The sequence below is a fragment of the Carassius gibelio genome, chromosome A10 (assembly GCF_023724105.1).
Source record: "Carassius gibelio isolate Cgi1373 ecotype wild population from Czech Republic chromosome A10, carGib1.2-hapl.c, whole genome shotgun sequence".
NCBI lineage: Eukaryota > Metazoa > Chordata > Actinopteri > Cypriniformes > Cyprinidae > Carassius > Carassius gibelio.
The window spans coordinates 16420430-16448064 of record NC_068380.1 but is presented as its reverse complement, the minus strand read 5'-3'; the positions used below and the strand labels follow the sequence as shown (position 1 = coordinate 16448064).

At 38.3% G+C, this 27635-nt stretch overlaps 2 protein-coding genes across 2 annotated transcripts; both read left to right on the top strand.

Moving 5' to 3' along the window:
• The first annotated feature begins 893 nt into the window (after window positions 1–893).
• Window positions 894–3388, top strand: LOC128020658 (uncharacterized). Its single transcript, XM_052607268.1, has 2 exons — window positions 894–2380; window positions 2517–3388. Exon 1 carries the CDS (start codon window positions 894–896, stop codon window positions 1908–1910), a length of 1017 nt encoding a protein of 338 aa, XP_052463228.1. The 3' UTR covers window positions 1911–2380; window positions 2517–3388.
• A 12227-nt stretch (window positions 3389–15615) lies between these two features.
• LOC128021372 (eosinophil peroxidase-like) lies at window positions 15616–22837 on the top strand. The gene is made up of 15 exons (XM_052608501.1): window positions 15616–15677; window positions 16110–16169; window positions 17142–17232; window positions 17935–18110; window positions 18210–18342; window positions 18421–18550; window positions 18644–18850; window positions 18939–19296; window positions 19441–19601; window positions 19694–19952; window positions 20056–20226; window positions 20367–20604; window positions 20803–20999; window positions 21534–21587; window positions 21804–22837. Exons 2-15 carry the CDS (start codon window positions 16112–16114, stop codon window positions 22241–22243), a joined length of 2673 nt encoding a protein of 890 aa, XP_052464461.1. The 5' UTR covers window positions 15616–15677; window positions 16110–16111; the 3' UTR covers window positions 22244–22837.
• The last annotated feature ends 4798 nt before the right edge of the window (window positions 22838–27635 follow it).

The window sequence follows — 27635 nt, the reverse complement described above, 5'->3', positions numbered from 1 at the left end:
TTCTAAGAGAGTGGAACCGTCTTGAGTTAAAAGGTGGGGTGCTTTACCGGAAACGACAGGTAGAGGAATTCATTACTTACCAACTGGTGCTACCTGAGAAACTGAGGGCCTCTGTATTGACCAGTTTGCATGACAGTATGGGTCATATGGGGGTGGAGAGAACTCTAGATTTGGTAAGGTCTCGGTTCTATTGGCCGAAGATGGCTGCGGAGGTAGAACAAAAGATCAGGACATGCAGTCGTTGTGTGAGGAGGAAATCATTGCCTCAAAAAGCTGCACCGTTAGTTAATATCCAAGCCACAAGACCTTTAGAGTTAGTCTGTATGGATTTTCTCTCATTAGAGCCAGACAAAAGTAACACGAGAGACATTTTGGTAATCACTGACTTCTTTACCAAATATGCTGTGGCCGTCCCCACACCCAACCAAAAGGCAAGAACAGTAGCAAAATGTCTTTGGGAGAATTTTGTTGTGCACTATGGGTTCCCCGAGCGTCTGCATAGCGACCAGGGCCCAGATTTTGAATCACGCACCATCAAGGAGCTTTGTGAAATGGCAGGTATTATGAAAACCCGAACAACCCCTTATCATCCCAGGGGAAATCCTGTCGAACGTTTTAATAGGACATTGCTCAGTATGTTGGGTACCTTAGAAGAAAAAGACAAGGTTCGTTGGAAGGATTTTGTAAAACCCTTAGCTCATGCGTACAATTGCACGAAACATGAGGTCACTGGGTTTACTCCCTACGAATTGATGTTTGGGCGTCAACCCAGGTTACCCGTTGACCTTGCTTTTGGGTTGCCGTATCAAGATGGTCCGCGACAGTCTCATTCAGAGTATGTAAATCATCTAAAAACCAATCTGAAAGAAAGTTATTTGCTCGCGTCACGTGGTATGTCAAAAAGTGCAGAAAGAAACAAAGCTAGGTTTGACAAATCCGTAACTCATTGCTCTTTGGAGATTGGTGACCGAGTATTGGTGAGGAACGTTAGGTTACGCGGGAAGCACAAGTTAGCAGACAAGTGGGAGTCTGAGGTGTATGTTGTGGTGAGTCAGGCAGCTGAATTGCCAGTTTACACTGTTCGTCCAGAGAGAAAGGACGGTCCTCTGCGTACTCTTCACAGAGATCTGTTGCTCCCGTGTGGGTTTTTACCATCTTCCGAAGTTGAACCACCCACTTTACACGAATCCATCTCAAAACCTCGAACGCGACAGAATCCTAAAGTTCTGTTAATTGATGACGTTTCCCTTTCTGATTCCGAAGAAGGAACTTCATATTGCGAGTACAGTCATACTCCAAAAATAGAGACCGTACGTTTCTCTACAGTTCATGATATCGGTACGGAAGGAGAGACATTGAATGCTGATTTTGCTGATAACTCGGCCGAACAAACTTCCCCCACTGGCGTTATCCTGCAGGGCGACCAGAGTGATAATTTACTTATTGAAGCCTTACCGATCGAAAAACCTGGTGAACACTTACCTCTTTATGTTTCCGGTGCCCTTGAGCAAAGTAACTTACCTGATAAGGGCCAAGTTGAAGCTGTAATGGGTAATTCCGTTGATGAAGTTGAAGTAACCAGTGTTGTCGAAAGTTCAGATGTTCCTGAAAGAGCAGAACAACAATCAGAAGAAGAGATAGACACTTTACCGAGACGTTCTGTCAGACAGAGAGAGAAACCAGAGCGACTTACTTATTTCCAGCCAGGAAACCCATTAATATATGTGGTCCAATCTTTGTTCCAAGGTCTGAATTCGGCTTTTGTTCAATCTCTTGGTGGAGATGAAAATCTGAATGTCCTTCCCTTGCTGTCTAATGGTTTACACGGTGTGGTCACCAGTCAGCCCAGCAGAACATGCAAAGGGACTTGCATGAATTTAGGAGGGGAGAATGTAACACAGATTAAATGAAGTTAATTATTTTATTTAGACAATTTAGTTACATGATTGTCCCTTAATAAAAGTTGAAAAGTGATGTATTATAAAAAGAAAAAAATGATTTAACTCAAACAGTTGACGTTTTAAGTTATTACTATTTGATTGGTGATTGACCAATGAGCGAGCTCCGTCATCACGCGCTGTGTGTGTGTGGTTGGACGCGCCTGCGTAACGAGAAGAGAGCTGAGCATAGAGGAGAGAAGACGCGAGTCGATCTCTGCGATCAAAACTAGAAGTGTATAATTGAAGAAAAGTAGAAAACCTTTAATTTGATAAATTTAATACCAAGCAGCGTATGGAGAAGCCGAGTGAATGTTGAGTCACATTTCACTCCAGGCTTAGAGTGAATCGTGTGGGTATTCATCGTTCACCAACGCCATTGCTGGCCGACGCGTGCCTGTGAGACGTGCTTGGGTGAAAGCAAAAGACGCTAAATATAGAAGGTAAATGATTAATATAGGATTAAAAGTTCTTTTGAAAAATTAATATTGATATGTTCTATCGTTTAATTGTACTATTTCACTCTAAATGAGTATAAGTGTGGTCATAGTGAACCGCGTGGTTATTCCTCCATTTCAGTTCACCGGCGCCATTATTGGTCACATGCGCCTGTGTGAGGAATACAGATAGGATTGTTCTAGAGGTAAATTAGTGTAATATATGATGTCTTGAAACACATATTTGTGTGTTTAATTGTTTATTTTGATTGTTTCGATCTTTGATGTGAAATTATTTTTGAAATCACTAAATGAATGCTCTGGTCTGTGATCAGGCCAGGTTTTTTTGTCCCTTTCTTTTTTTTTTCTCTTCTTCCTTGTACTTCTATTTTTTTTCCTTGGTTCTGGATTGTGATCTTCTGCGATATCCTGTGAAATTCACGTTTGATGGCGAGCCACCCGAATCTGCTACAGAGAGGAAAAGACTACAATTCATAAAGAAGAGGACAATATCCTTTCTTTCATTCTCCAGTCTTGCTTTAAGTAAGACAATTCCTATTAGAGACTATTGAATACTTTTTTTTTTAGATTGACAAATACAGGGATTGACAGGAAACTGATCCATGCTTTGAATAGCATTGAACACTCTTATTGGTGTATGGTTACCCATAGCCATAAGTTGATTGAAATTGATATGTGATATATTTTGAGAAAGGTGTTTTAAAAGGAAAAAAGACACCATTCCTTTGAGTATTTTTGTTTATTTTATTTCTTTTTGTCATTTCATTTACTAGTCTGTACAATACTTTTCTGTTTTCTGGGGTAAAAGAAGAGTGCACTCTCGAGGGGATTTTCATGCTTGAGATTTGTATCATTGCCTGATATTGTATTTAACCTGATTATAATTCTCACTGGAAATCTAATTACATACCAGCTTGCATCTAACTTGTGTTGTCTGTTGTTTCTCACTACAACCCGCTACCTCCTTTACGACTCTTAGAATCTTCTGATAAACCTATTTGCACCAACAGCAATTAATTTAATTAATTATTTGTTAAATTCTTTAAACACCTGTTACAATTGGATGTTGGAAAGTCGCGCCCCTGGGTGCTGTTGCATGCGGTGAGGCAGCTGAAGGAGCTGCAGAGATAGGTTGCAAAGAGGGAGCCAGTGCAATGGGAGGAGCGGCTGAATTTGGGGCGGGGCCCCAACTTGCTGATGATCTGCAATGTCCTGAAGCTAGGGGGGAGCTGGAACTTGAGCTGCTGAAAAACTGTCATAGGACATGAGGTAGGAAGGCTGGATATATATACACTTGAGCTGTGTTTGAAACCGCTCCCTATCCACTATATAGTGCACTATATGGGGTGCCAGCCATTTTGTAGTGCTGTCCGAATTCCGAGTGAACGACTTCATTCCCTACATTTGTCCACTACTTTTTACCCACAATTCATTCTGATTTCATGCTGAAGCACTATTTCCCACAATCCAATGCGGAGTAGCATCGAGCTGGAAGCGAGAGCGGGAGCGAGCGAGTTTGAATGAGAGATGAAGTTTACATCTTTATTATTTCTGTTTTAACGTTTTTCCAACATTATTTATATTAAAATATGTTATGTAGGCAATAACCCAGTTTAATATTTGACTAATTTACTGAGGTGGCATCATCGTTAACTTACAAAAATGATGATAATTTGGTGGATAATTTAAATTTTTTCGTTAATAAAAGGTAGTCTATTCTGATGTAAAATTAACGGTCGCCTGAGGACGCTCTACAACCATCTTATCTGAGTTCAAAACCCTGCGTGAGCGAGTGTCAAGATACTAAAAACAATAATTACATAATTCTGAACGTGTTTATGTGTGTTTATTTTTGTTCTCAGTACGTTATTTTAATAGCATTTAATGATTATGAACATAAAAGCATTACAAAAAAAATTATAATAATTATATAACGTTACCATCAATGAAAGCACAAAGCTGACGCGGAGGTTTGTATAACTGCAATATAAAGTAATTTTGAGTATTATTGCTATTAGTATTATTTTCTAAAATTAGATACATGTAATATAAAAGTACATATGGCAATGTTTTTGCAACAGCTCCAAGTCTCACGTGCAGTGTAGGATATACGTCACTGTCCGAATCCGTTCACTTATTTTTTTGTTCACTCCACCTTGATATAGTGAACTCAACTGCCATACACTATGTAGGGATTAGTGAATGAGTGAATGAGTGAGCGATTTCAGACACAGCTTTGTTGTGCTAGTTAAGATGGTTAGCTAAACGAGATGCACCTGTGCCAAATTGGATGATTATCTGATCGTGCTCCTCCCAAACTTTGTTAATAAAACTCCATTTCAACACAGAAATTTGCATCTTCTTCCTCTTGTACAGATAAATACATACAGATGCATCTCAATAAATTAGAATTTCATGGAAAAGTTCATATTTCAGTAATTCAATTCACATTTTGAAACTTGTGTATTAAATATACTCAGTGCACACAGATTGAAGTAGTTTAAGTCTTCGGTTCTTTTAATTGTGATGATTTTGGCTCATTTAACAAAAACCAACCAATCTCAGCAAATTAGAATACTTCAGTAGACCAATAAAAAAAATAAATTTTAGTGAATTGTTGGCCTTCTGGAATATTGATTTACTATACATGTACTCAACACTTGGTAGGGGCTCATTTGCTTTAATTACTGCCTCAATTCGGCGTGGCATGGAGGTGATTAGTTTGTGGCATCGCCGAGGTGGTATAGAAGCCCAGGTTTCTTTGACAATGACCTTCAGCCCATCAGCATTTTTTGGTCTCTTGTTTCTCATTTTACTCTTGATAATAACCAACTTTTGGTGCTTTTGGCAGTGTGGGCAGGTGCCAAATCCTGGATAATTAAATCAGCGTCTTCAAAAAGCTGGTCAGGAGAAGGAAGCATGAAGTGCTCCAAAATTTATTGGTAAACGGGTACAGTGACTTTGGTTTTCAATAAACAAAATGGATCAACACCAGCAGATGACATTGCACCCCAAATCATCACAGACTGTGGAAACTCAACAAAGGACTTCAAGCAACTTGGACTATGAGGTTCTCCACCCTTCCTCCACACCTTGGTTTCCAAATGAAATATAAAACTTGCTCTCATCTAAAAAGAGGACTTTGGAATGTCGCTGTGAGATGAGTATCACATTTGCACTCGTGTGATCTTGCACTTAGCCTACAGCTCGTGCGATATTTCTTAACTATGTGATGTAAATATGAGACAAAATTGGCATTTCAACAGTGGCATTATATATATATATATATATGTGTGTGTATGTATGTGTATGTATGTGTGCACAGTTTGAGTAGCAAGATTGTGTTCAGTTTTAACTATTTCTTCCATTTTTTTTTTTTTTTTTGGGGGGGGTAAGAATAAGAAGCAGGGACATGGATGCATTTAAACTGCAGATACAGATGTTTTGATTTTAACATGAAATGCTGAATACTGACATTTGAAATAATTTAAAACATGAAAAATGTGTTAATGGGTACGTTCGACTTGAAGCAAGGATTCTATTTCTTACCTCATCAGTTACAATAAATAATGAATTTCTGATCTTGAGAATCAAGTTTGTATAATTGAACGGGAATAATAGATCGGTAGGGGTGTTGATGCTAATCCACCACGGGACTCCGGTAAGAAGTGTGACAGGAGACAGGGCGCTGTTCAACTCTTTATCTGAAGTATTTTAGGGTTCACAGCAGATGGCCAAACATTACTCCAATTAGACTGTATATTGTACAAGTTATGGCCACAAAGTGTTAAATGTGGTCTTTCTGAAATAAACAGAATAAACAAACATCAGTTTACATCTGCTAAATGTAAATTACAGTCGTGTAATGGAACTAACAACTTGCTACTGTCACATTATACATTAACGGTAATGAGCATACACATTTGAATCACGGTATGTCTTAAATATAACAACATTATAAACAATGTAAAGTTCGATTACACAAGTTGAATATTTAAACACAACAATGAAATAAACATAGCTGACCTATAATCAGGAATGATTAAATAAACTTACATTCAATCACGCACATTAACACCTGATGAAAATGGCGGAGCAATCGGCTATTGAAAGTGAAAGTGAAACCGGAATAGCGGAACTCACATAAACTAGCGGCACACATTCATAATAAAAGTCCTTCCACTATAAACACACATAGGGAATTTAGAACAATAATTTTAGAAATCAGAATCAGAAATCAGAAAGAGCTTTAATGCCACATATGCTTGCGCATACAAGGAATTTGTTTTAGTTAGATAAGCTTCCAGTACACAGAGACAACAACACACAGACAAAAAAAAAAAAAAAACTTGCAAATAAATAAGTGTATAAATGATAATGGAATACGATTAAGAAAGATGCAGGGATGAACTAGGATGGAGGGGTAACAAATAAATATAAGGATATTGCACATTTTTATTGCGGGGAACAAGTGGGGAACATTTAACTGTTCATGAGGTAGATTTTCGGATGGAAGAAACTGTTCTTATGCCTGACTGTCCTGGTATTTGCGGCTCTGAAGTGCCGGCCAGATGGCAAAAGTTACAAGATGGGGTAATTCTGATGTGAGGGATCAAGAGTGATTTTCTGAGCACTTTTCCTCAAACTGGATGTATACAGTTCTTGAAGGGTGGGCAGGGGAGCACCAATAATCCTTTTAGCAGTCTGAACCATTCTCTGTAGTCTTCTGATGTCTGATTTTGTTGCTGAACCAAACCAGACAGTTATTGAAGTACAGAGGACAGACTCAATGATGGCTGAGTAGAACTGTTTTAGCAGCTCCTGTGGCAGGTTAAACTTCCTCAGCTGGCGAAGGAAGTAAAACCTTTGTTGGGCATTTTTCACAATGGAGTCAATGTGACCGTCCCACTTCAGTTCCTGAGAGATGTTGTTTCCCAGGAATCTGAATGACTCCACTGCAGCCACAGTGCTGTTCATGATGGTGAGTGTGGGGAGTGCAGGGGGGTTTCTTCTGAAGTCCACGATTTAGACTCGTCACTGTCCTGGACGAGGCCGGTGAGTCTAGTGTTGTTTGCAAACTTTAGGAGCCTGACAGAAGGGTCTTTTGAGGTGCAGTTGTTGGTGTACAGGGAGAAGAGCACTGGGGAGAGAACACATCCCTGAGGGGCACCAGTGTTGGTGGAGCAGCTGTTTGACATGAATTTCCCCAGTCTCACTAACTGTTGCCTATCTGTCAGAAAGCTGGTGATCCACTGACAGATAGCGCTATGAACAGAGAGCTGTTGGGATGATAGTGTTGAAATGAACTAAAGTCCACAAACAGGATCCTCACAGAAGTCCCTGTTTTGTCCAGATGTTGCAGGATGAAGTGCAATCCCATACTGATTGCATCATCCACGGGCCGGTTTGCTCGGTAAGCAGACTGCAGGGGGTCCAGTAAGGGTCCAGTGATGTCCTTCAGATAAGCCAGAACCAGTTTTTCAAACGACTTCATGACGACATAAGTTAGAGCAACAGGTCTGTAGTCATTAAGTCCTGTCATCTTGGGTTTCTTTGGAATGGGGATGATGGTGGAGCATTTAAAGCATCAATTCCATATCATCATATAACTCCTAATATGTCATATCTTCATTGGAAAATGTTGTTACTCCTAACTAGGTTACGAGACCTCTTCAGATCTCTTAACTGAGACCTAGTCTTAACACTTAGGAAATGTAATGAATCACTTTTATTCTTTAGTCTAAAATAAGAGTAAAATTATGTCATTCTTAGAATTTTGACACACTTAAAATATTACTATGAGAGGCTTTATACATACAGCCCCAGGGCCTCAGCCTTCTAGGCTGAAAATGCCAGTTGTACCAGAAAGATTCCAGAGGTGAAGATAAAGCCAAAAGTATTTACAAAACCAATACGAAGAACATATTTATTTTGGCGTAGGGCCAGTCTAATCCTGCCGAAGACGAAGGCAGGGCAGAGCATACCCCAAAAGAAAAAAAATTGATACCCACCAGATGAAGTGGTACTTCTTACAAGATCCTAGAACATATGGAAAAAAATAAGATGAATTAGTCATAATTAAAGTGATTATAAAAGCATTTAACAATGTATCAGATTATGGTTTAAAAGAATATAGCTTATAGATTAGAGGAAATGGGCCACGATAGGCTGGACAGTGATAGAGGACACGATAGGCCAGATATTGATAGAGGCCACAATAGGTCAGCCAGTGATAGAGGGCGGATAGGTCACAGAAGATGTAACGGCCCCGGCGGGCCATAGAAGATGTAACAGCTCCGATAGGCCTTAAAGACAATCCACAATAGCCACAGAGAAAAAGCCGAACTAAGCCACAGATGGAGATGCCCATATGGGCTATAGTGAGAAAGCCAAGAGGCCGTAGAATGAAATGCCTCAGGAGGCACAGTGAGGAAGGCCACGTAAATGGCCATGTAAACTACAGTGGGAAACGCCACAAGATGGGTAACAGAGAGGAAGGCCACAGAAAGAAAGGCCAAGATAAGCTGCAGAAACCCTTAAAGGGTTGTTAGGAGTAATATACATAGGTATTGTACCACCAACAGTAATTGCACATAGATTACCTTGAGGACAGCTTGATATTCTTGAGATGGATTGTGGTTCAGGTCTAATGTAGGATTTGAATGCGGAGGATGACAGTCTTCCCAGGAGTTTGATAGCTGATGTTTGAACTCCAAGTGACAGACCGCAGCTTCCAAAGGTGACTAACAGAGCTGAACTAGCTGCAGAGAGAAAGGCCTTGATAGGCCATGAGAGAAAGGCTACAAGAGGCCGTAGAGTAAAGCTGCTAAGACCGTGGCGGAAAGCCGCGAGAGGCGTTGAAAGAGTAGATGAAATGAATAGGTGTGATGCCATCACCACCAGTATTTGCTTAACCCTTTCGAATCGCGTATAAGCGTTATGAGTAATTTTCTCCTGATAACCCCGAACTTAAATTACACTTTCAGTTTTGATCGTACAGATAAGAGCAATACATCAATCGAATCTGTAAAGGGTCTACTTTTTTAAAAACATAAAAACATCAAAACAAGGTGTTCTGTTTGCAGCCTTTGTCGGTGCTGTAACTCAGTGAATACTCAACAAGAGACATGAGCGAGATATCTATAGAAGGCTTGACATGTCTACATTTAAACTAAACAAGTGCTGCCAAAAACAAATATTCTATGATAAAGTAATCCATGTGAAAACAACGCGATGTCTGTTTTTCACGTCTCCCTTCATTATCTTCTAATGTGACCATGCCCATACGCTGAACACGCTTTTGAGATGATAATGTTTCACTGAAGCGCGTGGCTTGAATACTCCGCAGCGAGACTGTTCAAGTTTTTTTTATTTCACTGAAAAATAAGACATAATTCACCCCAAATAGATGTGATGTGGATTACCTCAGGATTTGAGATTTGGATTTCCTCAGAAAAAAAAAGAATGAAGTGCTTTATTAAAAGCAGAGATCATAAACATGAGTAAGTTTCTTTTTATTAATTTAAATACTTGTACTAGTTTTCACATAACGTGTAAACATTTTACTAGTTAGACTTTTTCCAAACTATAATTCTTCACCAAATGTAATTGCATTGAGCCTTCAGTTTACATGGCCTAACAAGGCTTCACATTACTCACCCTATAGTGGCCTTTAATCATTTGACCTTCAGGTAAATGACTATTATGGTTTATGTAACTTTCTATTTTTGTCCTTTGCAAAATTGGCCTGTTATGGTTTTCCTCATTACGTGAACTATGCAGTCTTTGTGTTAAATGGCATATTGTTGTATGTCATTAGATAGCTCATACAGACATTCTTGTATTATGAATGCTTTTTGCTAAAATGTAATGCTGTAAGTTTTAGGTACATTAAAATCCACATGAAATCAAAATTGACTTTACTTAATAGCTCACATTGCTAGTCTTGATGTAAACAATGAATCACTGTTTGTCTATGTAATCTGTAATCAAAATCTGAACATTTACTTCCTACTGTAATGCATTCATTTTCTTGATTACTTGGGCAGAATATCCTTAAACACGCCCTTCCAGCCATTAGTTTGCTATGAGTGAGAGACAGAGACCAGAAGTGCAAACAAAACCATGAACTCTATTCAATATTCCGTTTCAGCTGGAAATATGTCACTACACTGAAGTAAAGTCAGCAGAGCATTGAGCCGAATCTTACCTAGAACTCAAATGAAATAGTATACGTCAGCTTGATAAAGCCTGTGTCTAAAATAGCGCCAGTCCGAAGAGTGAGCTGTGTAAAGAAGAGGTGAGAGCAACGGTTCTTTCTTGTTTCCCATGATAGCGCTACTCCCAAAAGTTCTACTGTAGCATGGGTACGCTGAGATGGAGTATGTCTGTAGCTGAATATGAGAGATTGTTGTTCAGAGAACTCTTCTGTATGGGAAACTATAGGTTTGGCCTCTGAGTAGGGTGCATCATACAAAATCAAATATAAGATTTGCACTATGGCCCAAGCATTAAGTCATTCCACTGATGTCATACAGAAAATGTGAAATACATATATAAAAAATGAATAATGTATAACAGGTCTATGTCATGCATAGGGATGGGCCAATTACTGGTTTCAAGGTACTGTGTACCGCGATTTGAAAATGTCATGGTTTCAAAACCACTAATATATTGGTGTCACGCAGATGATTATATAACATAAATAAATATTGTTATTTATTTAATTTTAAAATTGAAATACATCTAAAATACATGATGCACTGAAGTATCTAATAAATATGGTCAAACTATATTTGTTTAGACTGTTAACAGATTGTTGTGGTATCATCTCGTGTGCTTTCTTTCCCACACGCAACCCCAAAGTTAACTCTCCTGAAGAAACGTAAATAAAGCAAAATAAAAAAAATATGCAGAGCCTCGCTCTTTCTCCCTGGTTTACAATCTACATTACTACTCTGCATAAGAGATGCTAAAATTCTATCATGAGATGCAAATAAATCAAACTAATCGAACCTTGCAAAAAACTGATTACTCGTTCATATTCAGTCCCACAAATACTGGCTTTACTTGTTCCAAAGCCAGCAAGTGATTTCAAACCGAATCAAGGTATTCAACTCATTCTTTGTATTTAAATGTAATGTTTAATAATTCTTTATTTACTGGTCAGCAAAACAGTCTAATACCCAAAACATGTTAACAGCAAGTCTTGTCTGGTACCCAAAACTTCATCAGCCAAGAAGTGACGGCAGGTTTGCTGAAACAGGTTGGAAATAAACTTTGCAGGACAGTTTGTTCCCAGGGGCAGGGTTGAAGACCTCTGTCATATCCTCAAATATATAGCATCAAATGCCATTATAAAAAAAAATCATACATTCAAGGTTATTTGGAAATATGAAGTGTTCCTTCTTCCTTAATTTCCCAGAACTGCAGCTGAATTATTATCTTTACTTCTGAAATCCAGAAATGATCATGATGAACATTCTGAATGGTTTGTTTTGTGGTGCACAAAGGTTACTTCCTTGAGTTGCTTGACAGAAATCTGTCCCTTTTGTTATTGAATTGTTTCTTTGTTTTGTTTTTCATTCATTCCAATTGAGCAGCCACATACCTGAAATAAGACAGTCAGATGAAATATGACGAAACCTTTGTCTTTTAAGGGCGTTACACACAACCTTTACTTTAAAGCCTTTCTTTATTCTCTGCAAACATGATGCGTTTTCCCATTAGTTCTTCTGACATTCAGGTGACATCACTCACCCTTCAACTGTCGAACAATCAAAAAAATATTAATTAATAATCTAAAATCATTAAAAAATACAACAGACACTGACAGACCATTAATAACTTCAAAAGCTGAATTATTTCCAATATAAGCAATATTACAGACTTTTTCAATTTCACTAATTGGTCTGTATTGTATGTCTATATTATGTAACATACTTAATCAAAACATATTAATCATCTGGAATGTTAAGTGATACCATGGTTCTTGTAAAAACATGCCAGCCAAAGTGTCACATTTTGTCAGAAGTGTGGCACAGTGGGTAGTATGCTTGAGACAAATAAATAAATAATGTTATGAAGTTCAGATCTGTCCTCTTTCTTGTTTCCAGATAATGAGAGTATATTTATATGCCCATCCTGATAAAATAGTCAAAAAGAATCACATCAACTCAGGCAAACAAGAGAAACATCTGATCTTTTGCAACTTAAAAAAAAAATAATAATAATAATAATCAAGTCAGGAATCTTGCTGCTGCCAGGATTCTGACTAGAACCAGAAAATCTGAGCATATCACACCAGTCCTCAGGTCCTTACACTGGCTTCCAGTTACATTTAGGATTGATTTTAAAGTACTTTTACTCATCTATAAGTCACGCAATGACCTAGGGCTGAAATATATTGCAGATATGTTCACTGAATATAAGCCTAACAGACCACTCAGATCACTAGGATCGAGTCAGTTAGAAATACCAAGGGTTCACACAAAACAAGGGGAGACCGCCTTTAGTTACTATGTTACACATTTAAATCTGGACTCAATACTCATCTTTTTAGCTGTGCATTTATTGATTGAGCACTATGCAATGTCCGAACTGATTACACTATATTTTATGTATTGCGCTGTATTTTATGTAAAATAATTTTCTGTTTTTAAACTGTCTTTTTAAAAGTCAGTTTTTAAATCATTAAAAAACGTGTAAATAGCTTGTTTTATTTTTGTGATTATATTTCTCTTCATAATTTTTTTTTTTTTACTTTCTTTTATGTAAAGCTTTGAATTAACATTGTGTACAAAATGTGCTATATAAATAAACTTGTCTTGCCTTAAATATTAAATTCAGTTTGGACTGATTGATATGCGATAAGAAAAGCACCCACATAATTTCACACACGTTCACATCACTTCTCAACAAGAATTTCACAACAATGGCATGACATGATTACATGAGAGTTTGATGTGCATATAATGGGAATGTCTTTGTTGAAAGCTTTTCTTGAGGTTTGCTTAAAGCAACTTCTTCTAAGTACTTATATTTACAGTATATATATTCTTTTGAACAAATAATAATGATAATAAATCAGTAATTTTTCAAAATTGAAGGATTTTACATTTAGTTGAGCAAAAACAGAGAAAGGAAAATAAAAACAAATTAAAATATAAATTAAAAGCAAAAAGACTCAGTGCCCAATAAGCATTAAGGCATTAGACAATAAGAAAAAAAAAAGAAAAAGAAAAAGAAAGTTACCTGACAGCACAATTGATAATAATCATAATTTGATAAATGATGACTCAAGGTTTAAGGCTTGTCTTGTTACTATAGAGCCCTAATGTGTACAAGCATATTTTCTTTGAAATGGTCTGCATCAAGGAAACAATTAGAAATGCAGTGAAACTGCTTCTTTATAATCAAACTCTGACTCACCACATCATGTGTTTTAATGCCATGCACTCTGTGACAGTTCAGTGCTGGTAACAAAGTTAAACAAGAAAAATGTTTCCTGTTCACATGAGAGCTTACTGGAATCTTAGTTATTGAATACTGATTATAGGTGACTACAATGATTTTTTTTATTCATCCAATTAAAAAAATGAGAGCAATGATTGGCATCTATATTAATTTTAATTAGTTAAAAAATATAGATGTCAATCATTACCATATATATCTATATTTTGTATTGGATGAATGAAACATTTTCTTTCAGTGTACACTGTAAAAAATAAATAGTTGAGAAAACGTAAAGAAGAATAAATAAAAATAAGGCATCAATGCAGTAAGACATTTGTGTTGTCTCAGCAACAGTTTTTAAGTTATTTTCAGTAAAGATACTTTTGTTTAGTCAAAATAAATGTATTTGTTCATGCAATACTAATTGGCTTATTTTGAAAATAGAAAATAAAAGTGCAAAATTCATCACATCATCATTTGATTGTAAAACATCTTACAAGACAAAGATGTTCAAAAAATTGATTTTAATCATTAAATCATTAATAACAATAATAATAATAACAACATTTATATCAATAATAATAGAAACAATAATAACAGTAATAATAGTAATACTAAATATGGCGATGATGATAACATTTTGTATTGAAAGTACAATTGCAATAGTTATATCAATATTAATATAATAACAACAACAATGGTAATAATAATAATAATAATAATAACAACAATAGTAATACAAAAAAAATTATAATAATAGTAATGCTAAGGATGGCAATTATGATAACACTTTTATCATATGGCGACAGTGATATCAATAATAATTATTGTGGTAAAAATAAATGTATAATAAATGTATTTGTTCATGCAATACTAATTGGCTTATTTTGAAAATAGAAAATAAAAGTGCAAAATTCATCACATCATCATTTGATTGTAAAACATCTTACAAGACAAAGATGTTCAAAAAATTGATTTAAATGGTTGAACATATTCTCTATGCCTCAAAACTTGACACACAAACCTCAAGAATGGTGGCTTCCTCAAATGTTAAAAAGTTGGGCTCTTTACATCACAGCACAACAAATAACTAACAATAATGACCAAACAACAATAAATAAAGTTTAAATGAAGTCATCAAACAGCAAAAACAATAATCATGTAACAGTACATAAGCTATTCATGCTGCAATGCATGCTGGGACCTCACAAGGCCTTAACATTTCAGCAATATAAAATTCTTTATTCAGACCACCGTGTTTGACTAGTTGGGACAACATTTGGGTACTCTCATCTGATACTAAGTGCCACTATAATAAGAAGATTTGCATTTTGGATCATAACTCTGGAACCATAAGGGCCATGGTGGGGGAAAAAATCTTGAATCTCATCTCGAAATATTACTATTCTTGAAATATCTACTATTCTAATTCTGTATGATTCAATATTTAATTAAATATTACAATATGAAAGTTATTCTTATGTTTACTTGATAGAAATCAGTGAAGGTTTCACAGAAGAAAGATATGTGTACCACAACCTGAAGGAGGACACTTATAAAAAGACATCCTATCAGTCAGACAGTGGAAGGCATGAAGTAGAACAGGTTTTTCAGCAAAGATCTTCTTGTAATTTAGATACATTTGAAGCAGAAACAATTTTAAGTAGGAAGAAGGAAGCAAATCTGTTTCTCCGCCTAGAATTCCCCCAGTGATGCTTAACAGATTGAGGATGAGAGACAGGTTAAAAGGACAGCTTCTCTGTCCACTCACTACAACACATTCGGAGCTTTGAGTTCAGAACCAGACATCCGGAGATCTGCAACTCAGGTAAGAACACAGGTGCTTACAATTTCTATTTAAATAACTTTCCTTTTTTACTCTAAGTTTGCATTGGTGCAATGCTGATTGCAAATGCAAATAATTAATTTAAAGTAATTAAGTGCTCAATTTAACAGACATTTCTCACTCAGAATTGTTTTTTATTGTAAAGGTCTTCCATATTCTTTTTTCCTGGTCATTAGAAAACAATATAGATTATATATATATATATATATATATATATATATATATAAATGTATTTTAATTTAATAATTTATACTGCAGCCTTTTTATATGTTCATTGTTAAAAAAAATATTTTAAGTAAAAAAAAAAAATCACTTAAATGTAGAACAATTAATGAGACAATTATCATATGCAATTATCATAAACATGATGTCTTTCATATTCTCACCCTCTAAATGTCTCAATTTGTGTTTCAGAGATGAATCTTCACACTGTTCTTTTTGTGGTGGGTTGCTGTTGTGCCCTTTCATTGGGTGGTAAGTTTACAAATTATTAATGCGATCAAAAATTAACCAACTTTTATTATTATTATTATTTTTTTTTTACAGAAAGTTATTATAAAGAAATATATCAATTAGAAATAAAGTGTAACAACCTGAACATAATTCATTTTAAAATGCCATTCCACCAATCCATTGGATCTGAGCATATGAATTGCCATAATATTTGAATATTTGATTTTTTTTTTTCAGAAGTGACAGTGTAAATATATTTAAAATATGTCACTTTAACAAGTTCTTAATTTTAGAAATTGCTCTAAACCAAGTTTAAACAGTTTTTTTGAGTAGCACAGTGTATCCTTGCCACATGTTTGCAATTTTTAGGAAAGACCACCAGCATCTTTGCAGATTTGCCATTCCATATGAACTTAAATTTTAATGTTTGAAGCTTGGAGCAGTAATCCGTGGGTGGTGATAATTCTATCATAGAAGAGAAGAAATTAATGCGAGGTTAAATGTCCATTTTAATTATAGAAATTTGAGCTTATAGAGATAATGGGAGCGTTCGCCAACGAGTCAAATCCCTTGAATATTTTTTAAAGCTATTGTGTGCAGAGGCGTATAAATCTCAACACCTAAATACTTAAAGCTAGATACTATTGGCATACCAGTCCAGAGAATGCAGAGGATGAATTGTTAAAATGCATTAATGCAGATTTATTCCAAATAATTAGAACAATTAGAATGACAATTAACCAACCATTGACTACATATATAGAATCTAGCTGTGCACTATGACTACATAGGTCACCTAATATGTCAATGTATTGCTACATGTTGTATTACTGTGTATTATTATTATTCTTGTATTATCATGCATTATTAATACCATGTCTTAGACTGAAGGAAATTCATTTATCATTCATCTACACATCTACCCAATTAATTACAGGTTTCACTAAGATTAATTATGTTCTCATGTTGTAATACCCTTTCCTTTTTTAACAGAAGAAGAGAGTCCCGGGAGACCTTTCATTCTAGATTCAATTGAAGAAGCAAAGAAAATAGTGGATGCTGCTTACAAGTATTCTCGTGATGAGTGAGTATACCATTTTTATAATGGGAACTTAGGTAAAAGTTACATTTAGATAAAAAAGGTAAATTTAGCTCAAAGGGAATAAAGAATTGTATTTATAGGGAGTGAATCATCCATGCAGCGATCAATTGAACAGGCCATATCTATCAATTCTGCAATGAATGCTAATATCCAAAGGATTGTGAAAATATCTAGGGTTTTGCAGGTAACCTCAAAACTGTGTCATGGTGTTGATGCTATTGGAATGTCTTAAGCATGTGCCGATGTCTGAAATCACTTTAAGCTTATTGGCCACGGCAGTCATTTGATGTCACTGTGTGTACCAGCATATCTATACAAGGGCAGTCACATTAAAAATCCTCAACACTGAAGGAAGGTTGTTTGAAGGAAGACACACAGACTTGACTGAAGTAAGGCAACACGGTGCAGCATTTTGTTCTCTTTTCAGGGACTCAGGTTATAACCCTAGACATTTCCTTCAAGGGAACGTGACCCCTGTGTTAATGCCCAATTACCCAAAGGATCTGAGCTTAGGGTTATCAAACAGATTCACACCAAATGACCAAGAGCTTTAGCGCCTAGAGGTGTGGAATGTTTTCCAGCTTAGATGCCCTTGAATACTTACCTGATAGGGATGCTCCTGCAACCAGACTGGCCCTAAGATCTGATAAAGTTACTTTTCTGTACTTTTATTTCCACTTCCAGGAGTCTAGCAAGGGTGCGCAGAGATGTCATCAAGCCTTCAGACAAGCTACGTCTTCTGAAACAGCCGGCTCGAAAGACACGAGAGGCTGTGAGAGCCGCAGACTACATGGTGCAGACACTCAGTCTGATCAGTGCGAAAGCCCATCATGTTCACAAGAGGTCCATCAATGCTACAAGTATGAAGATAACATGCTGCAAAACTTGGAAAGCCCAGATCAGATCTATCACTGTCTGATGTTCTATGATCAAGACTGTCAACATGTGTTTTCTCCTAGACCTGCTTACTCAAGATGAGCTTAACACCATTAGACGTCTGACAGGCTGTACAGCTCAAACCCGGCCCCCATCTTGTAGGACCACATCCCTCATAAACAAATATCGAACTATCACCAATGTCTGCAACAACTGGTCAGTCTTTCACAAATTTTTACTCCTTAACACATTCTAAAAACTCTTACTCTTAACAGCTAAATTTATAATTCCCAGGAAAAACCCACTCCTTGGTGCATCCAACACTGCTTTTACCCGCTGGTTGCCTGCTCAATATGAAGATGGCATCTCCCAGCCCAAAGGTTGGGATCCCAACAGATTGTACAATGGTTCAGTTCTGCCCCTGGTATGATGGAGATAGCTATGAATAGTTTATTTGACAATTGAAGTCACCAATCAATTAACAATGTCTTAATTCTGTTTTTCTTATCGATTTCAGGTCAGATTGGTTTCAAATCGTATTCTAAGCACTGCAGATGCTGACATAGAGAGTGACCGTGAATTTACCTTCATGCTAACCATCTTTGGGCAATGGGTTGACCATGATCTGACTTTAACACCTACCTCACCGAGCATTAGATCCTTCAGCAGTGGCATCGACTGTGATCAGAGCTGTGAGCACTCTGAACCCTGTTTCCAAATTCCGGTGAGTCAAGAATTATCCCTCTGTCAAGGATTGTTCTACTTTTGTTCTCACAACGGTCTTTAATGTTATATTTCATGTTTAAACACAGGCCCCTCCAGGAGATCAACGCCTGAGTCCTGACACTTGTCTGCCTTTTTTCCGCTCATCACCGGCCTGTGGTTCTGGGAACACTGCCTATATCTTTGGTGGGAACCCCAATGTTCGGGAACAGATCAATTCTCTAACAGCTTTCCTAGATGGTGGCCAGGTTTACGGGTCCGAGGATGGACTAGCAAAGGAACTTCGAGACCTGACCAATGATGGAGGTCTTCTACGTGTCAATGATCAGTTCCTTGACAATGGACGAGAGCACCTGCCCTTCACCAATGTAGAAAGCAAATTGTGTTCCACACGTCAGAAAATCCTTAATGACACAACCTTAACAGAGGTGCCTTGTTTCATTGCAGGTCAGTAACTTGTGCCTTCATAATAAAATGATGAAGCATATACATAGTCATCACATTTAAACCATGCATTAATAATTTACGGCACAGGGTGATTATTTGCTTAACTCCATTGAAGCAATGCTAATGAACTCTTAATGTGTGCAGGAGATGTTCGTGTTGTCGAGAACATTGCCCTTACCTCAATACACACACTTTTCTTGAGGGAGCACAATAGATTGGCTCGTGCCCTCCATGTGCTCAATCCTACCTGGAGTAGTGAAACCCTCTATCAAGAGGCAAGAAAAATTGTGGGGGCCTACAACCAGGTAAAGACAACTAATTGAAAGTGCATAAAGCACAAGTAGTTACATGTGGAGTACAACATATATGCATGATCAACCTCTCCTTTCTCTTTTAGATCTTGGTGATTAATGAATACTTGTCACATATTGTGGGTCCTGATAATTACAATAGACACATTGGACAATATCCAGGTTACGATGAGAATGTGGACCCTACCATTGCGAATGTCTTTGCCACTGCAGCTTTCCGTTTTGCCCACCTGGCCATCCAACCCATCATCTTTCGTCTTGATGAAAATTTCCAGAACCATCCTCAGTTTCCAAGTGTGCCTCTTTTTGAGGCCTTCTTTTCTCCTTGGAGAGTTATCTTTGAGGGTAAGTTTGTGAGACATATTGCAACATAACTTCCTAGTGTCCTAAATCTGCCACAACTGTCCTCTTTCAAACTTATTTTTCTTCTGCATTACTTTTTGCTTAGGGGGCATCGATCCTCTGCTCCGTGGACTGATTGGTCGGCCAGCAAAACTGAATACACAGGACCATATGATGGTGAATGCTCTTAGAGAAAGGCTGTTTGCATTTACATCCCACATTGCTTTGGACTTGGCTTCCCTCAACATGCAAAGAAGCCGTGACCATGGTATACCAGGTAAATGTTCTGAACTCGAAAGTAGAACATTAACTCCAAGTCTTGAAACCCTTTAAACCCAAAGATATGAAGCCAACTACATGTTACAGTAGATCTTTGAGAGAAAACTTACTGGATAGCATTCTGTTGTTCTTTTTAAGGCTATAATGCATGGCGTCGGTTCTGTGGACTCTCCGCCCCTAAGAATGAGCAAGAATTGGGTGTGGTGATGAACAACACAGAATTGGCTCGCAGGTTGATTGAGCTTTATGGCACCCCTGAGAACATTGACATTTGGTTGGGAGGCATCGCTGAACCTTTTGTTCCTGGTGGTCGTGTCGGTCCTCTTTTTGCCTGCCTCATCTCTACACAGTTCCAACACATCCGCCAGGGGGACAGGTAAAGATCTCTGTTTATTTAGTTCAGGGGTGTCCAAGCCTTTACCTGGTGGGCCACTAACCTGCAGAGTTCAGCTCCAATCTTTGGGCAGGTTAGTGGCCAAATGGCCCAGGACCAGGATTGGACACAGCTGATTTATTCTATAAGGCTAGTATCTGTTTGAGAGGTGTTAATACAAAAGTGTCATGGTGTGTTCAGGTTGTGGTGGGAGAACCATGGAGTGTTCACCACCAAACAAAAAGAATCACTGGCCTCTGTGTCACTAGCCCGCATCATCTGTGACAACTCCGGAATCAGCAGAGTTCCCAACAATCCTTTCCGCTTCACCAGTCCTTCCGATTTTATCAACTGTGAGGATATCCCAGCCTTTGACCTCACACCTTGGATTGAAACCGGTAAGGCACCAGAGCAAAATAGCTCTTTAATTCATATGTGCTACATGATCATACTGTACATAAATCTTTTTCCTCTGAATGCAATTTTCTGCCTAAGCTTCTTACTACTGTTATATGTACTTGTAGAGTAACTAATTTTGATAGTATAGGCACATATCCAATATTGTCAGATGTGGTCTACGTGGTTTGGTTCAGTTGTAAAGGTGTTTGACCATATGGGTAATGGTGGCAATTAAAACACTGGAAATGTTTGTTTTATTCCTAATTGCAAGCAAATAGAGAAATTAATTTAAAAGCTTTGATTTAACTTAAAATGTCAATTCCTGACAAAACCTCTTAACTGGACATAGCTTCTTTGTTGTACACTGGATTGGCAGCACCTGAAGTGCACCGTACCTTTAGTCCTGCTGCCTTACTTTTGCTTGCTTCAAGGGAGTTTACTTGGGATTTTGGGCATCATTCACATTTAAAAATGTGATTCCAAACAGTTTGGCTTATACTACAAACATATAACATCTATTAATTTCCCCTCAGATACAGACCTCTTCCAAGGACCTCGGGGAGCCAGAGGACCTCCGGGGAAACCTGGTAAGACAGTCATACATCAAAAATGCCCTCTAGATTTAGCATAAACACAAAGCAAATCTCACTTATTTTTTTATTAATAATATTATTTAAGCTACATAACAGAACTAATCAATGGAGCAAAAATGACAACTTTACAGCAAAAAGTTATGTATTAAGAATTTTATCAAAACCACTTAACAATTATTTTAAATTTTCTCAAATATTTAATTTTTCCAGGTCCACAAGGTGTAGCAGGTCCCCGTGGACCTCCAGGACCTCCCATTAATACCACAGGACAGCAGTCTGCCTTCTTTGCTTCTGTTGGCACCATCCTTCCTGTCACTGCTAAGGTTGTTGTGTTCAGTCAGGTCCTCTACAATGGACAGAACCATTATAATCAAACATCAGGACAGTTCGTCTGCCAGATTCCTGGTGTATATGAATTCCAGTTCTCATGCATAGGAACTAAGACTTTGGCCACTGTGACCTTAAAGAAAAATGATGCTGTACAGCTAACTGCTGAAATAATCAACATATCAACTGCAAGATCATTTGCCGAAGGGAACGTGGTGCTGAACTTGCAGACAGGAGACAGTGTGTGGATAGAGGTTTCTAAGGGTGCTAATGGTATAACCAAATCCAGCTATTTCTCTGGCCATATTCTTTTCCCTGTTTAAGGAAACTGTTACTTTTAATGCATTGCCTTCAACCTTTCACAAACCTTTTTATGCTGGTGTTTTACTAAGAAGAGATGACAACATTAGCTATGAAAATTAAAGGTTTCAGTTGTGTTTTAAAATTCACAGCTTTACCGAAATGATTCATCATTTAGGAACAGAGATATAATTACTCATTCAATTATAAGTTTGACTTATAGTTTATTATCTACTGTATGTCGATATTTTTAGTTTTGATTTTATTGCCAGTTTGCAACCAAAATATTGTAGTCCATTTTGTGACAGTAATATATGTGTATGCTTTTAGCAAAGTTAATAAATGTTATATTTACAGTCAGTTGATTATCTGTCTTGTTCTACTTGAATGCTGAGTGTGAAAAGACTCATGTTAATTGAGACATGATTATTTAATGTCCCATAATGATGCTTGTATTACCGGAGGTAATATTTCTGAGGTGTATTAAAGAAGAATTGAAGTATTTGACCATTGTAGTGTCATGCAGGAACACTCAAAATGTCACAGCTTCAGAAATTAGATTTAGTTGTTATCTCAAAACATGTTCAATAATTAAGTTTACCATTACATAGACTATGTATGTTATTTGTTGGTTATTTGATTAAAAAGCCTCCTTTAACTGGATCGTTTTGGCACAATTTTTTTATCTGTGTTCTGCAAATATTTTTTAGAATTTCAGCTCTTTCATCTAGGTTTAAACTGATTTAAATTAAAAACACATTTGTGGCTTGTATCAGAGAATTAATCTGCACTGAACTCAGAAACTCAGTTTCTCAATAGATCTCACTGCACTGTTTTAGTTGTCAGGTCATTGATAACAGTCAGCACGTATATGCATTTGTTCTGATCTGGCGCTGTGCTTTCTTTTTATCCATAGCTCATAAATCAGCCCTTTCAGGATTTTGCTTTTTATTTATTAAAAATGTATTATATATAATTAGGATAACACATTTATCATTATTAAATATTATGTTAGATGCACAATAGTCATACATGACACAAAGAAAAAATTGAGTGCATAAAGTTGCTTATTTTGAACAGAAACAAGTCACAACAGGACACACAAGTACAACAAAAATGTATAGATACAAAAAGTGCTTAAAGGGATAGCTCATCCAAAACTGAAATTTAGCCCATGATTTCCTCACTCTATAGCCACCCTAGATGTACAGTACAGTATATGACTTTCTTTTTTTTCAGATGAATCCCTCTGGAGTTTCCATGAGAATCCAAGTCAAAGAATTCCAATATGAGCCAAGAGTTTTTCTTTGCTAATGTAAGGAAACTTTGCCTTATTTTTTCGACTGTTAACAAATGTTGGTTTTTGCGAGACTAGCATTTTCTCACCGACCTACATCATATGTACAACTTCCCCTATGACAGTTAGCGCAAACTACAATTTAATGGTTATAACTTTTTTAATATCAATATTTTTCTTACAAAACTGCATTGATTCACTACAGGTAGGCATTTTTTTGGGGGGGTGAACTATCCCTTTAAAACACATTACATTTGTTAATATGTGTGGTAGGAGGGATTGAGTGTCTGTATATTTTGTTTGATGATGCATTTGTAATGAGGATTTTCATTTGACTTAAATTTAGCTGTTTTATTTTGGTTAAGGCTGGACTAGCCTCTTGTTTCAGAGGTGGAATTGTCAAAGGTGGCTTTTAAAAGAGGACGCTGTCAACTAGGCGCTAGGCTGGTAGTTTGTTCTTCCTGCTGGGCAATGCTGTCTCTTTAAGAAGGAAGGCATGCATGTAAAACTGACACACGTTTAGTTTTTACCTGTTTACATTCAATTAAACCACAACAGACTGTATTTACATTAGATAGGCTACTCTACACGATAAACATTTGGACTGCTGTTAGTGTATTTGAGCACAGAGAACGGGCTGTATATGAGAATTGAAGAAGTGGAGCATGCGCGAGAGAGAGCACTTCTTTCAGTGCGATTCTGCCTATACTGCCTTCACTCCTGGTTAATCGTAAATGGGCAAAGAGGTGGGGGCTTGTTGCTGAAACCATGCCTACCTATCTTGACAGTGGTGACAGCAGCAGCAAAACACCTGTCACTCAAGTGGCTACGCCCTTGATTGTGCACAGCTTTAATGTTTAATATACTAATTTAAATGGATGAGTAAAAAAAAAAAAATCTTCCCCTCACATTTGTCATAACAGTTACAATTACAGTAGCTATATTGACCAAAACCACTTTTTGTACCAGGCTGTGAATGTTTTTTTCTACTGTAAAGTTGGCCATTTTAACATGGGGAGTCAATGGGACTGACTCTCTTTTGCAGCCAGCCCCTAATGACCAGTCGATAAACTGGACTTAGAACCCTATTTTAACAATCTAACTGCAAAGTGTAAAGCACACGGTGCAGGCGCAGTCAGGGTGTGTCCAAATCCATTTTTGCTATTTTAACGATGGAAAAATGGTTGGCGCGCCTGGAGAATGTTCCTATTCTCGTAAAGGGGGGGTGAAATGCTCGTTTTCACTCAATATCCTGTTAATCTTGACTACCTATAGAGTAGGACTGCATCCTTCATAACTCCAAAAAGTCTTTATTTTTATTATATTTATAAGAGAAAGATAGTCTGTACCGATTTTTCCCGGAAAAACACGAGCGCCTAGAGGCGTGACGTGTGGGCGGAGCTAAAGAATCACGAGCACCAGTAGGCTTTTGCGTTGAGAGCGTTTGGAAGCTGTGACACAGATCCAGAGGCTGAAATTTAACAAGAGCAGCATCAGCAAAGGCGTCTCTATGTGGTATGTACTGAAACTGTATATATTTGCTTAGCGGTTTTGGAAAATGACTAAGTTCCACTTTATGTCGTCTTTTTTTTTTTTTTTTTTTTTTAAGCTATACATGTGGAAAGTGCAGTTTGATGACAACATCGCATGTTGTTTACTTGATGTGCTAACGCGCTGATAGCTAAGTTAACAACACAGAGATATTTTGAAGCAGTTTTACTCACCGCATGCGGTTCAAACACACGATCGTGACCCTTTTTCGTTGGGACTGCATTATCCTTAAGAAATAAACGATGTAGAAATCCGGCGTCAAACTGGGCCTCGTTTGTAAAACAAGCATCTTCGAAATGCAGGGAAAAAACAAAAGCACTTGCACAACTCTGTTGATGCTCTGTAAAAATAAACTCCATCCACTGGTCCCTTAATGCTGTTTCTCTTTTGGTAATCTGTGCAGGGTTGTCTTGCCCTGGCAACCAAAAACACACTTCTTTTGTGACTTTTCGCGACACTCTCGCTCTGATCAGTGAATGCCTGTGCTCAGCCTCTCAGTGCTCTGCTATACGGGAGCGCGCGCTCTTCCGGCAGAAGTGACTTAGGACCCATATAAGGAAATTCCGCTCCATTTAACGTCACACAGACCCATACTCGAAAAAAAACTTTCCGAAACTTGTGACAAACCGGAAGAGGTTTTTTTGGAACAAAAATACTCCTTCAAACGTACAACTTAATTTTTGAAACTTTGTCCATGTTTAGCATGGGAATCCAACTCTTTAACAGTGTAAAAAACTCAGTATGCATGAAATAGCATTTCACCCCCCCTTTAATGAGGCAAGGCAAGGCAAGGCAAGTTTATTTATATAGCACATTTCGTACACAATGATAATTCAAAGTGCTTTACATAAAAGAAAGTAAAATAATCAGGAATAAAAATAATAACAAAAATAAAACCAGCAATTTTAAAAACTTTTAAAATGACTTAATTAAAATTAATTTAAAAATAGTTAGAAAATTATTTTACATAAAAACAAAACAGTGAAAATATAGTGCAATCAGTTCTGACTGCACAGTACTCACAGATGAGTATTGAGTCTAGATTTAAATGTGACTAGTGTTTTAGCACATCTGATCTCTTCTGGAAGCTGATTCCTGTTACGCTGTCAGTCTCTGTTTTCCTGGGTGTTCCCTAGTGAGCTCACTTCTCCTTAGGCACTTCACCATAGGCACTTTAATTCCTCTAGTCTGGTCCTGTCTTCACAGTAATTGCACTCCAATTAAATCGCACAGGTGCTGCCAATCCTTTGTCATTAGTCTCCCTATATATTGCTGTCCTTCTCTGTTGTCTGTATGGAGTCCTTACCCTATGTGTGATATGTTCTCGTCTCCCGAGACTTCCCCTTACCTTCTCGTTCCTCCGAGTTCCTGTTTCATCCGGTTCCCTCTTTTGGTTTTGTTTGTCTCCCAAGACTGTTTATTTTGTATTTCCCTTTTTGTGCAATAAACCATACTTGCAATTGGATCCACCCTCTCCTTGTGTTTTTCCCAAAACCCAATCTTCACAGAAGGACTCCATCCACAAGGATCCAGCAGTATGTCTACAACCATTTCCTCCCCAGCCAGCCAGCGGGAGAGAAATGGCTTTGAGGGCTCTCGCCTAGTGGTGTTCCGGGGGACCAGGGGAGGTCGCTCCGGAGCAAGCGGTCGAGAGGAGGTCCGGCAACGATCTCCACTGTGGGCTCCTGTTTACCCGGGATTCAGTTGGGAGCCGGCATTTTCCCATGATGACCACAGGGGGGAAGGGAGACGCAAATCGGCTGAGCCAGCGTCGCTGTGCAAAATGGCCTCCACTCCTGGACCGCTGCTCAAAATGGCCGCCAACCCAGCACCACGAGGCAAGATGGCTGCCAGCACAGCGCCAAAGCACAAGGTGGCCACCAGTCCAGCATCACAGTGCAGGATGGCTGACAGCTCAGCGCCAACATACAAGATGGCTGCCAGTCAAGCGCCACTGCGCAAGATGGCTGCCAACCCAGCATCAAGGGGCAAGATGGCGGCCAGCACAGCGCCAAAGCACAAAGTGGCCTCCAGCGCCACAGTACAAGATGGCTGCCAGCTCAGCGCCTACGCCCAAGATGGCAGCAGTGACATTTTTGGAGTATTTCTCTAATTCATCTAAGATCCTAGAAATTCCCAAGATGGTTCATGTCATGGCTGCTGAGCCAGCGCCTCAGCACAAGATGGCCGCCAGCCCAGCACCACAGCACAAAAGGCCCGCCAGCCCAGCGCGACAGCCCAAGACGGCCGCCAGCCCAGCGCAACAGCACAAGATGGCCGACTCAACGCCTGAGTCTCCGGACAAGGTGCCACAGACTCGCCATTATAGAGGGCGGAGGAGGAGGAGACAGGCGTCTACCATTCCTCAAAGCCTGGAGGACCTTCCCGAGTGGGCCGCTGCCGTCCAGGAGGACGTTCCCGAGCGGGCCGCTGCCGTCCAGGAGGACGTTCCCGAGCGGGCCGCTGCCGTCCAGGAGGACGTTCCAGAGCAGGCCGCTACCGTCCAGGAGGATGTTCCCCGATCGGGCCGCTGCTGTCCAGGAGGACGTTCCCGAGCAGGCCGCTGC

Excerpts from the sequence above, each read along its gene's own strand:
- LOC128020658 (XM_052607268.1), top strand. The coding sequence starts at position 894 with ATGTCAAAAAGTGCAGAAAGAAACAAAGCTAGGTTTGACAAATCCGTA.
- LOC128021372 (XM_052608501.1), top strand. The coding sequence starts at position 16,112 with ATGAATCTTCACACTGTTCTTTTTGTGGTGGGTTGCTGTTGTGCCCTT. Across the intron at positions 16,170-17,141 it reads TTGTGCCCTTTCATTGGGTG|AAGAAGAGAGTCCCGGGAGA; the intron begins GTAAGTTTACAA and ends CTTTTTTAACAG. Across the intron at positions 17,233-17,934 it reads TACAAGTATTCTCGTGATGA|GAGTCTAGCAAGGGTGCGCA; the intron begins GTGAGTATACCA and ends TTCCACTTCCAG.